The 12,848-nt window shown below is 62.2% G+C and overlaps 1 protein-coding gene across 1 annotated transcript; it reads right to left on the bottom strand.

Moving 5' to 3' along the window:
• Positions 1–5,047: 5,047 nt before the first annotated feature.
• LOC119566302 (sulfotransferase 1 family member D1) lies at positions 5,048–12,784 on the bottom strand. The gene is made up of 8 exons (XM_037898870.2): positions 12,506–12,784; positions 11,280–11,408; positions 11,070–11,167; positions 10,856–10,982; positions 10,477–10,571; positions 7,659–7,839; positions 7,059–7,185; positions 5,048–6,308 (listed from the first exon to the last, which is right to left on the bottom strand). The coding sequence occupies exons 1-7, from the start codon at positions 12,684–12,686 to the stop codon at positions 7,073–7,075; spliced, it is 924 nt and encodes a 307-aa protein (XP_037754798.1). The 5' UTR covers positions 12,687–12,784; the 3' UTR covers positions 5,048–6,308; positions 7,059–7,072.
• Between the last annotated feature and the right edge of the window lie 64 nt (positions 12,785–12,848).

Below are 12,848 nucleotides of genomic sequence, written 5' to 3'. Positions count from 1 at the left end.
TGGCTGGGGTGGGGAGGGGGTCCCAACTGTGCTGGGGAAGGGAGGGGTTCCCAGCTGTGGAGAGGGGGTCCCAGCTTGGGCGGGAAGAGGAGGGTGTCCCGGCTAGGGAGGAGTGAGGGTCCTGGCTGGGGCAGGAAGAGGAGGGGGTCCCAACTGCGGAGGGGAGGATGGGAAGCACCTCGCTCTGACCCCACTTCTTCCTCCCCACAGGGTCTTTGAGTCCCTGAAGCAGGCCCGGGAATCTGGCACTGGTGAGTGGGGTCTGGGGGAATGGAGACCCGGCCCATGCTGGGTGGGGGGTTGTCCTGGAGTCCCCGGGCGATGCTCTGGAACTGCTCCCCAGGAAGCCAGGCAGGACTCTGGGGAGTCTCCTCTCGGGGAGCAGCCTGTCTGCAGGACACACAGCTCCCCCGGCTCCACCTCCCTGGGTCTGACCGCGGAGCCTTCAGCCTCCTCTGCCCCTCCGTGCGCTTCCCACAGCGAGTCCGCTCAGGCGGGGTCCTGGGGAAGCCAGAGGGTCCTGCCCCCCAACTCCGCAGTCAGACGGGACTCTCAGCCACCCAGTAAAACAGAAGGTTTATTAGACGACAGGAACATGGTCTAACACAGAGCTTGCAGGGCAGAGAACCGGACCCCTCAGCCGGGTCCATTTTGGGGGGCAGTGAGCCAGACAACCACGTCTGCCCTTCACTCCATGTCACAACCAGCCCCAAACTGAAACTCCCCCCAGCCCCTCCTCCTCTGGGCTTTGTCCCTGTCCCGGGCCAGGAGGGCACCTGATTCCTTTGTTCTCCAACCCTTTAGCTCTCACCTTGCAGGGGGAAGGGCCCAGGCCATCAGTGGCCAGGAAACAGGGTGTCGGCCATTCTCTGTGTCCAGACTCCTGCACACACCTGCCCTCTAGGGCTCTGCAATGATCATACACCCTTACCCCACCCCCTAGAGACTTAGGAAATGCCTAGGGGAAACTGAGGCACCCCCACACTATTCAGAGGAACCATTAAGAACAGTCCTGCTTCGTCACAGGGGAGCACCAGGCAGTGCCAGCCAGCAGTCTGCGCCCGCCCCCTCCCCGCCGTTCCCCCGCTGGGCTGGCGGCAGTCCGGTGTCTGTCTCTAACCCCCTGTGTTTCTCGGCAGACGTGGACAGCCATGGGAGCTACGTGAACATCAGTGAGTGCTGGGGCCGGGGGGCGCAGGGGTGGGGGGCGGGACGCGACGGGCGGGGCCCTCCTGGCTCTGCACCCCAAGTCCCGTCTCCAGCCCAGCGCTGCGGGGGGAGGCTGAGGTTGGCAGGAGTCCCAGCGGGAGGGGTGCAGGGGGGAGGGAATGGGAGAGCGGGGTGGGGCGGGGGCACTTTGATCTGCCCCCCAGGTCGTGGGGCCGGGCGACTCAGGTTGCGTCTCTCTCTCTCAGACTCAGAGGAGAACTATGTGAATCTGGAGGGAGCCGAGGGGGGAAGTAAGTGAGACATGAACTGCAGCCAGACCCCCTGTGAAACCCTGCCCACTGCCCTGCCCCATAGAGACCCTGCCCCATTGCTCTGCCCCATAGAGACCCTGCCACACCCCTTGCCCCCATAGAGACCCTGCTGCACCCCCCTGCCCCCAACAGAGACCCTGCCCCACTGCCCTGCCCCATAGAGACCCTACCCCACTGCCCTGCCCCCAAAGAGATCCTGCCCCACCGCTCTGCCCCATAGAGACCCTGCCCTACCCCCTGCCAGAAAAGAGACCTTGCCCCCCATGGAGACCCTGCCCCACCCCCCTGCCCCACTGACCTGGCCCCCTCCTGTTAGAAACCCCTCTCCGGCCCTTCTGAGAGAGACCCTGACCCACTGCCCCCATCCCTCTGTTTACCCATCCGTCCAGCCCCAGACACCCCCCCACTCCATCCATCCATGGGTGCACCCCACACTCCCCACCTTAGATCCCTGCTAAAGCAGCATTTTGGGGTCTCCTGGGTTACCAACAGCCCCAAGTGGGCATGTTCCCCACTAAGGGCACAGCAGCAAAGGCCCCTTGGGCCTGGGGGAAGCCGGGGGGGGGGTGAGTTTGGCCCACGCTGAGCCATGGGGAACGCCCCACACCTGAACCCAGATGGCCACAGGCTGGGCCAGTGCCCCACGTTACATTGCTGGGGGGCAGCTTGGGGAGGGCTCGCCCTGGGGCGGGGTGCTGTGTGTGGGTGCTGACGGTCCCTTGTCCCCCCGATCCGCGTTCCCAGCCGCGGCCTCTCACCCCGCTCCTGTGCCTTGTGCTTTGCAGGCTCCGAGGAGAAGGACAAGGAGTATCTGTGAGTCCTGGGGGGCTGCGTGCGGGGGGGGACACACAGGGTGAACTGCCAGATGGGAGTGTAGGGCCTGACCCCTTCCTGAGCACATTCCCCTGGGGCGGGGCGGGGGGAGGGGGGGCTGGGCCCCTGCCCCATCCCGCACGGTCACCCCTCTGCTCCTCCCCATCTGCAGCGAGGTGCTTCCAATGGAGGCCGAGAGAACCAGGCCCCACAAGCAGAAAGGCCCCAGTCGCGGCAAGGGTAAGTGCGCGTGTGTGTGCGTGCACGCCCGTGTGTGTGTTTGCACGCCTGGCATGTGAGTGTGTGTGTGCATGCCCTGGCGTGTGTGCGAATGAGTGTGCGCAGCCCCTGTGTGCGTGTGTGTGTGTGCACCCCCTGGGGCGTGAGTGTGTGTGCACAGCCCCTGTGTGCGTGTGAGTGTGTGTGTGTGCAGGCCCTGTGTGCGTGTGTGTGTGTGTGCAGCCCCTGTGTGCGTGTGAGTGTGTGTGTGTGCAGGCCCTGTGTGCGTGTGAGTGTGTGTGTGTATGCCCTGGAGTGTGTGTGAATGTGTGTGTGCAGGCCCTGTGTGCATGTGCGTGTGAGTGTGTGTGCAGGCCCTGTGTGCGTGGGAGTGTGTGTGTGTGTGCACGCCCTGGCGTGTGTGTGAATGAGTGTGTGTGCAGCCTGTGTGAGTGTGTGCGTGTTTGCACGCCCTGGCGTGTGAGTGTGTGACTCCTGCGTGTGCATTGCCTGGCTTGTGCATTGTCCCCTGGGTGGGAACCTGCCCCCCGAGCGGCTGCTCCATGCGACCGGCTCACGGGGCTGCGGCTGCTCCCAGCTGGGGGTGGGGGGGCCAGTCCCTTCGGCCGGCGCTGGCAGCTGGGGGTCCTGCCTTCACGCCCCGCCTGTGAGGAGCCGCCGTGTGACTTGCCCTGGCGAGCGTGGGCCCACGTCTCCCTTTCGCACGCACGAGGGGGACTCGGCACGTTGCCCCCGCCGGGGTCCCGCGGGGAACATTTCCTGCCCTACCCGAGGGCGCCGCGAGGGGGCCTGAGGCCCGCAGGGGAGCCCGGCCGGCGTCACCCCGGTCCTGCCCCCGCGCACGCGTCCCTCACCCACAGTCCCCTTCCTTTCTCCCGGGCAGGTGAAAATGTCTCCTACGCGAACGTGGACGACAAGGAGCCGAAACCCTGTTAGAGCTCTGCCCCCTGAGCCCCCCCCGCCCCCCCGAGCCTGACCCAGCCGCCCCCAGGCCCTGTGGGACTCCCCCTGACCCCGCAGGCCCCGGACACGCACTTTCTGCTGTGCCCGTGGAAAGAAGCCCCAGGCTGGGCGCAGCAGGCAGCCATAGCCCCCCGGGCCGGCGGGGACCCCCAGCCCCATGTCCCGACGCCTGCAGCCCTCTCCCTGGGGCTGAGCCCACCGGTCTCTCTCTCTCTCTCCCTCGCAGCCTCGCTGGATGAGCAGACGGCCGACTCCGACTATGTCAACGTGCCGTAGCTGTGTGGGGCCGGGGACCAGCCGCCTGCAGCTCTGCCCCCCGGCAGGTCCCTCCCTGGGGCTGTGGGCGGGGGCTCTCGGGAGGGGGCAGCACGACCCATGTTCAGTACCTCGGAGAGCCCCAGCTAAGGAGCCGTGGTCCTCGCCGCCCCACAGCACAGGGGCTGGGCTCCCCAGCGGGGCCGAGCCGGCTGCCCCACAGCACAGGGGCTGGGCTCTTGGGGAAAGGGCTCTCTAATTTGAGCACCAGGTCTGGCTTGGCCCGTGCGGCCCGGTCCGGAAGGGGAGCTGCAGAGGGGATTTGCCCAGCCCTGTGCAGGAGGGGGGCAGGCACAGACCTGTCGTCTTCCCCACGCCTCCCCCGGGCCTAACTCGCCCGCAGCCTCCCCCATTGTTTGCGGGCTTGTGAATATGTGTGTGTGTGAACCTTCCTGGTGAACCCGGGGATTCGCCCCAAATCCACCCCCGTGCCGGGGCCCCTGTCTCTGTCTACACCTGGGATCACGGTGTGAGCACAGAACCGTCCCAATAAACCGGGGATTTGCCCCTCAACCTCTGCCTGCCCCCGGTGGTGTCTGTGTTCTCAGCGACGGTGTTACTGCCCCCGAAACTGCCGGCTGCTCTGGACCCCCACTGAATGTCTCCCCATGAGCCTGCTCTCTGCTCCCTTGTATGGCCCTGCCCTGCTCTCCTGCCCCATCAGCCTTCCCCACGACCCCTCCCCGCGACCCCCTGCTCCCCTCCCCCCATCATGGGCTTCATCTTGTAACCCTCTGTGGGCCCCCCCCCGTAACTCCCCACTGCCCCACAGTTCTGCCCCCCCATGGCCCCCTGCCCACCGCCAGCCCCATCCCTGCCCTGTGCCGGCCCCGCCCCTGACTCACCCCCTGCCCACCTCCCGGCCCGTGCTGGCCTCACCCCTGCCCTGCACTGCCCCACTCCCTTCCTTGTGCTGGCCCCACCTCTGCCCCAACCCCCGGCCCCACACTGCCCTGCCTCCTGCCCCATGCTGGCTTTACCCCCTGCACTGCTGACCGGGCCATTAAAAGTTGGGTCGACGCGGGACTGGCAGGCTCCCTTCCCGGCTCCATGCAGCTCTCGGGAAGCGGTGACACGTCCCTCCGGCTCCTAGGTGCAGGGGCGGCCAGGGAGGCTCCACGCGATGCCCCCGCCCCGAGTGCCGGCTCTGCAGCTCCCATTGGCTGGGAACCGATACTGTGAATGACAACACACGGCCCCAGGCAGGCTGCCCTAAGGCCTTGTGTGCACTAGAGTCTTGACTGATTTGTGCTATTTGTATTGACCCAGCTGACGCACACACGATTATTCGCTGTATCCCTGCTGGCACTCAGCCCCCGGGCCTGGCCCAGTTCTGGGTGTGGGGCCAAAGCGGCGCCAGGGCCCCGCCAGCTGGTGCCGTTTCTAGAGCTCATCAGCTGAGTCCGGGGTGGGTAACAATTGTCCTTGTACAAAATTGTCTTAAAATTTCAACCAATTTTCATTTGTTTCTTCCCACTGATGGTGTGAAATTGCCGAAGTGGCTGTAGTGTCTGGTCCTAGTGTCTTTAATCAGGTTTCTGAAGGAGAGTGGGTTTGTAGATTTTACATGGAGATGTTTTCTGCTAAGAAGTTTCACGCTTACAAGGCTCAACTCCGCTGCAAAAGGCAAGTGCCAGGGCTTCACCCATAGATTGCCAAGACCAGAAGAGACCCCTGCCATCCAGTCTGTATAGCGCAGGCCAGAGAACGGCCCAGAACAATTCCGTTTTTAACTAGCAATGAGCATCTCTACGATGAGCTCAGCACCACCCCAGCATAAGGCCCTGCTCTATTTTATGCCAGCAAGAGCAGGTTTTAGTAATAAAACAGTTTTAGCCCTTGATCGTGCACCTGCTTAAGGCCATGTGTCACTCTGAGCACCTGAATATCCCCTTTGACGCGTTTGTCACTCTGAAGTCAAGGGGGGAAGTTACAGAGCTGCGTAAGTGTGTCAGGGTGGGGGGCCTTTCCCAGGGGGTGGCTAGTCCATTTCACTGGGGTGTAGTACAGAAGGGTGAAACCTCCTTCGGGGTTGATTTCAATTCTTATTGAGCTTGACAGCTGTGAACTCCCCCTTCGGTTAGTGGCTGCAAGGACAGGACCAAAGGAGAAGGCAGCCTGCCCAAGAGTGGTGCTGAGGATGGTTTTGGGTAGGGGGCACTGGTGGCTGTGAGAAGCCAGAACAGACACAAAACTGAAAGGCTGGGGGCTTATCTAACCAGCGCGTCAGTGAAGACGCTGTGTGCGCCAGGGCTTCGCCCATCCGCATAGGCATCCACCTCCCCGAGAGGCAGTAGCCAGGCCGCTTGGAGAATTCGTCCGTCCACCTAGCGCTGCCTACGCTGGGGCTGAGGTTGGTATACCGGCATCTCTCAAGTGTGTAGATTTTCACACCTCTGAGGGCTGTCGCTGTGCCGGAGAACATTCCTAGTGGAGACCAGGCCTGCGAGAGTCAGAGCCAGCCTGAGGGAGCAGCCGGCAGTGCGGTGTCTGCCCCTGGAAGAAACAGGCGGAGAGGTTTTTGGTTGGGGGTGCAGGCTTAGGAGAGCGGTCTTGGTGCTCTGAGCAAATAACCCCCCAGTTTCCTGGTATCTGCGTCTCTCTGCGTTCCGCGACGCAGGCCTTTGTACAGTTTGTAAATAAACAAAACTGCATCAAAGAAATCCCCGACTGCCACCGATTTCTCCTCCTCACAGGAACAAGCTGCTGGATTTTTGGCTAGCTGCTCAGGTCAAAGGGTTACACTCCTGCCCTTGCTAGCGGCTCTGAGGACCAGGGGAATGCAGAGACCCCCCAGCCCCATGGAATCTGTCCCCCCAGAGTTGCCAGCTTTTCCTGTGGTGCTGGCAGGGCCTCCCAGCCAAGTCCCTTTTCCCTTTCCCTGGCTCACAGAGAACAACCCTGAGTTCATTGCTATTTACACAGCCCCATGGAGGAAATGCAGCCGCCCGCCCCCCACCCCTCCCGCTTGACATCGATCTGCGACTTCCTGACAGGTGAGCTCTCTGTGGTGCGACTCACCCTCCAAGCAGCACCTGTGCCCCAGGCGACGGGAGGACACTCGGGGAGGGGGGGCGGGGGGGCCATCGTGGGCACATCCTGTCTCGGGCTGAAGGGGAAGTTTCCTGAGGCACCAGGCCCCACTCCCACCTCTGGGACACGCCCTCCCAGGTATCACAATGTCCAGGGTCAGGAGATAAACTTTTATTGCAGCGCTGTTCCCAGGGGCGGGGGGGCTGTCAGCACCTGCGGGGCGGGCCCTAGATCTGGGTCCGGAAGTGCAGGCCGGTCCCCTCCATGCGGCGCTGGTAATGGGCGTCGAATGCCTCGCTCTGCGCCACGGTGAAATGGTTCTTCCAGTCGCCAACCTCGCCTGGGGAGGAGAGGGGGTATCAGCGGGGAGACCCTCACCAGCAGCAGCCGCCCCTTCCCCAGGAAGTGCCTTCCACCCCCAGCCAGGGGACCCCGGCTCCAGGGAGCGCCCCCCTCCATACCGTGCCCCGCAGCCGGCTGGGTCACAGGACAGGACCGCCGGGAAGAATGCCATGGGGACCCAGCCCAACAGGAGTTACCCAGAATCCCTGGGAAGAGCCGAAAGGACACGACCCCGCCCCCCCACCTGTGACCTTATGGGGCGCTAATGCCAAGGGAGCACGGCCCCCCACAAGGGACTATGGGTAATAAGGCAAGGCTTCAGACCAAGCAGGCATTACCCAGAGTACCTTGCGCAAGTCCCCGAGGCCCCGTTCCGGAGGGCTACGGAGCAGTGTATAGGGAACTTTCCAGACAAAGCCAGTGGGGTAAGGGGTCCCCACAATCCCCAGGTCCCCCTCCCCCTCCGCTCACCCTTGCGCATGAAGGGGCTGACGGTCTGGTCGAAGATGACTCTGGGGATACTGCTATAGTTGGCCATGGGGTTCTCCTTCATGATCTGGAAGGACGTTTGCTGGACGATTCTCTCCAGCACCTCTGGAGGCAGCTCCACCTCCAAGAAGTCCATGATCCTGCGGATCTCCCGGGCCGGGTCCTGGTGAGGGAGAAGGATGCTGATCCAACTGATGGCAACTGGCTGATGGCCCAGGGGTGCATAAGGGTTACAAGGATCCCTTGGGTCTGGTAGCTACACAGAAGTTCGCCAAGGGACGTGGTGTGAGGTCTTTAATGAAAGCCTGTGTTGCACTGGACATGGCCGTATGGCACTAGGTAACGAGTTATGTATAGACACTGAACTCTGCCACCTCACTGGTTACCCCTTTTTCCAGATAAGGTATTAATATGTTGAGCAGGGCTGGGCCCAGGACATTCCCCTGAGGGACCCCACTATTTATCCCTCTCCACTGTGAAAACTGACCATTTATTCCTGCCCTTTGTTCCCTGCCTTTTAATCAGTTACTGATCCATGAGAGGCGCTTCCCTCTTATCCCAGGACAGCTCACTTGGCTTAAGAGCCTTTGGTGAGGGGCTTGTGAAAGACTTTCTGAGTGAGCGTCTCCGCTGCGGTAAAATACCTGCAGCTGGCCTGCGTCAGCTGACTCGGGCTCTGTGACGTTATTGACTTGAACTGGGACCGTATAGAACATTGTTGCAACCAAGGTCCTGTATTAGCACCAAATCTTGTATAAAGGGGGTCAAATAAGGTGTCTAAGACAAGGTTATGGTTGGCTGGTTAGGATTATGCGATCTGTTTGCATGTATCATTTTTGTATTTAAAGTTATAAGTATTGGCTCTATACTGTCTGTATTCCAAACTTATGCTATGCTTCCGGGTGACACCCCAGGCAAGTTGGGGTCAGCTCTGCCTAGCCTGCTGGGTGGCCCATTAAGGACCATCAGTGACACAACTGACCCACTGAGAGAAGGCAGACACACCTGGGGACTCAGCCAGGTGTGCAGGGCCCTGCCTAGGGACAGAGCTCTGAGGTGTTCCCAGGCCACGGGATGGGCAGCTTGTCCTTGGGACAAAGAAAGCAGAGACCACATGGCAAGAGACTATAAAAGGCAGCTGCTGCTCCTCCATCTTGTCTTCAGTCCTGCGTCTGGCCTCTGGAGGGACTTTGCTACCCTGAAGCTTTGAACCAAGGACTGAAGGACCCATCCCAGCTGGGGATGTTCTCCAGAGACGGGATTTGAACCTGCCGCTTATTCCGTCACTGCTGCAAGCCTGAGCCGAGAACTTGGCCGTCACTGGATGGAATTGATTCCATTGAACCTGTTCTAGCTCTCGTCTCTATCTTTTTCCTTTTATGAATAAACCTTTAGATTTTAGATTCTAAGGAACCCAAGCCCCATGATCAGCCTCAGTCAGTGACACGAGCCACCCAGGGGCGTTTTATGGCAGTGTAGAACTACCCGGAAAGTCCAGGTACACTAGATCCACTGGATTCCCCTTGTCCACGTGTTTCCTGACCCCCACAAAGAACTCTAGTAGATTGGTGAGGCACGATTTCCTTTTACAAACACAGAGTTGACTCTTCCCAAGTAGATCATGTGCATCTCAATGTCTGATAAATTCTGTTCTATACTAGAGTTTCAACCAGCTTGCCCGGTACTGAAGTCAGGCTTCCCGGCCTGTGATTGCCAGAATCGCCGCTGGAGCCTCTCTTAAAAATCGGAGTCACATTAGCTGCCCTCCCGTCCGCTGGTCCAGAGGCTGATGTGAGTGATAAGTAACATGCCACATTTAGCAGTTCTCCAATTTCATATTTGAGTTTCCTCAGAACTCTTGGGTGATGCCGTCTGGGCCTGATGGCTTCTCACTGGGCGGGGGAGGTGAGCCCACATGCCCCTCCACGCATCTCCTCTGGCTTCTGCCCACTGGGGAGAAGGGTCTCGGGGCTTCATCCCCCACAGGGCATGCCTGTCGGGGCTTGGGGCTTCCACAGGAGCAGGGTTGAAGCCCTGAGACTCCCTGTCCCCGCAGAGCTGAAGCCCCAAGTCTCGGCAGGTGAGCCCCACAGGGCTGAAGCCCCAAGTCTCGGCAGGTGAGCCCCACAGGGCTGAAGCCCTGGCACACACGCCCGAGCTCTTCAACATGTGACGATCGTTGTGTGCGGCTGGGTACGTCTGGCCACCCCTAAGTTATTCCCTCGGTCTGTGAGGAGAAGCTACCAGCGAGCTTGATCTTTTGAGATGTGCTTTCAGCCAAACTGATTGAAAATGCTGGGAGAAGGACTTGGAATTAAGGATCTTGCAGGAGACAGCCAGGGGAACGCCTTGTGAGTCAACTGAGGCACTCGAAAGCAGGTTATGTAACTATTTCCAGTATACTCATTCTATGGCTTGACGCCCTCTTCTTTGACGCTAAACTTCTCGTGGTTCTCGCTGTCACTGCGTCGAAGCGCGGCGCAAAGGGGAGCGGGGATCCGGAGGGGGATTTTACCAGCCGGTGGGTTGTGACTCTGGGGTCTGGAAGTGCTGGGAGTGTGCAGGGGATCGGGGCTGGTAACTCCAGAGAGGGGCTCCAAGGGGCCAGGGTGTGCGCCGGCCGCTCGCTAACCTGGACAGAGTGAGCCCCACGGAGGCTGGGGCGGCAGAGGTCGTAGTGCCAGAGGCTGGTGGTTTCAGGGAACTGACCCATGGCGGGGCCAGACACGACTCTGTCATGCTAAGACCCCTGGGCAGCGTGACTTGCCCCTTGCCCCCCGTCCCCTCCTTCCACACTCACCTCTTTCATGTCCTCATAGAAGACGTAGAGGATGCGGTGATTGGCCCGTTCAGCCCAGTATCCACAGACGTGGTCATACCACGAGCCCCAGGCCACTGTGGGGAGAGAGGCCAAGCTGACATGACCCTAATCCCTTGGGCAGAGGTCATAGGATGTGACCTTTGGTGTGGTCACCATACGGACTCCTGCCAGAATTCCTTGCTAGCCTCCCCCAGCAGGTGAGGACCGGTCCGTATACCCCGACGGGGGAAACCTCAGGTCTGGAACCAAGGGAGCTTCCTCACACCCACAATCCCTTAGGGCCCACACAGCCTAGGAAGGGGTGGGGAGGGAGGTGGGGCTGCCATGGGGCCTCTGAACCCTCTCGCCCAGTACTAACGTTTCCCATCCATGAACTTCTGCAGATAGAGCTCCCAGGGCCCCGGCTCGGGCTGTGTCTTGTTCATCTGGTCAAAGAAGTAATACGAGACCAAGTTATCCTTGGCATTTCGGGCCACGTAGATCACCTGGGGAAGAGAGAACAACGTGACTGTGGGTTGGGATTTAGGGGTACCGGCAGGGCTGTTGGGGGATGGGGGGGGCATGTCTCTTGCCTTGCATCTATTCTCCCAGAAGGACTTGGGAACCAGCTGGAAGGGCAGGTGGGTCTTGATGACTCGGGGGGGAGGAACATTCGCCAGCTGCTGCACGCCTGCGAGAGACGGGACCAGAGGGGGCGTCAGCCCTGCGGAGGGAGCCCAGCAAGGCGGTGGTGGGGTTGCAGCCTTGCCCTGCCCCCGGGCAGGCAGAGTGGAAGCACCCACCTGAGAGCACTGAGGGAGGGGAGCAGATCTCCAGGAAGGGGATCCGGACGTGGGTCGGGGCTCGGCAGGCTTTTTCCACGTCCCCTCGGACCAGGATCAGGTCCACGATCTCCTGCATCCACGTGGTCCCTGCAGCGAGACAGTCACAGACAGAGACCCCACCATCCCTGCTCACGCCCAGGCAGCTTGATCCAGAACCCCTGGCAAGGGGCAGTGGTAGGACAGGATGCTACAGCGCCCCCTGCTGGGAGAGCAGCGCCCCGCCGCCACCCCACAGCGCCCCCCGCAGCACCCCTCCCTCCCCACAGCACCCCGCTCCCTCCCCACAGCGCCCCCTGCTGGGAGAGCAGCGCCCCTCCGCCACCCCACAGCGCCCCCCGCAGCACCCCTCCCCTCCCCACAGCACCCCACTCCCTCCCCACAGCGCCCCCTGCTGGGAGAGCAGCGCCCCTCCCCACAGCACCCCACTCCCTCCCCACAGCGCCCCCTGCTGGGAGAGCAGCGCCCCTCCCCCTCCCTATAGCACCCCTACAGCACCCCTCTCCCTCCCCACAGCGCTCTCTGCTGGGACAGGCCAGGTCTAGAGTAGCCAGGAGCCGCCCCCCAACCAGCGCCTCTCCCCCTTCCTACAGGCCATGGCGGGAGTAGCCAGAAGCTCCTCCCACAGCCAGAGCCCCTCCCCCTCCCCACAGCACCCCCTGCTGGGAGAGCGGCGCCCCTCCCCCTCCCTATAGCACCCCTGCTGGGAGAGCAGCGCCCCACCCCACAGCGCCGCCTGCAGCGCCCCTCCCCTCCCCACAGCACCCCTCCCCCTCCCTATAGCACCCCTGCTGGGAGAGCAGCGCCCCTCCCCCTCCCTATAGCACCCCCACAGCACCCCTCTCCCTCCCCACAGCGCCCTCTGCTGGGACAGGCCAGGTCTAGAGTAGCCAGGAGCCGCCCCCCAACCAGCGCCTCTCCCCCTTCCTACAGGCCATGGCGGGAGTGGCCAGAAGCTTCCCCCACAGCCAGCGCCCCGCCCCCTCCCCACAGCGCCCCCTGCTGGGACAGGCCGGGGCTGGAGTAGCCAGGAGCTCCCCCCACAGCCAGCGCCCCGCCCCCTCCCCACGGCGCCCCCTGATGGGAGAGGCCGGGCTGGAGTAGATGGCAGCTCCCCACGCTGTAAGTGCTTCTGCCCCACTCCCTATGGCGCCCCCTGCTGGGGGAGGCCAGGTCTGGTCTCTTACCTGCCTTGGGGTAGGTGGAGATGAGGAGGTCGTCAGGCCAGGCCTGGAAGTCCTCGATGGGGCCCCACTGCTGGGCGATGGGCTCCATGAGCGGGATCCCGTGGACCAGCTGGAGGGGGAAGCGGTGGAAGACGTCCTGGGATTCTTGCAAGACCCTAGAGTAGGTCTTTGGCGCTGCCATGGCACCTGCTTCAAGGGGCGGGGTGGGGAGCCCTGCTCAGGGATAGGGACCCCCTGGGGGATTCCTAGCCTGGGGGAGCAGGCTGGTTTCTGGGGGTCCTAGCCGGGGGGAGGAGGCTGGTTTCTGGGGGACCTAGCCGGGGGGAGGAGGCTGGTTTCTGGG

The sequence above is a fragment of the Chelonia mydas genome, chromosome 6 (assembly GCF_015237465.2).
Source record: "Chelonia mydas isolate rCheMyd1 chromosome 6, rCheMyd1.pri.v2, whole genome shotgun sequence".
NCBI lineage: Eukaryota > Metazoa > Chordata > Testudines > Cheloniidae > Chelonia > Chelonia mydas.
Note: the sequence above shows the minus strand (reverse complement) of the source record. Positions and strands in the feature narration are given on the sequence as shown.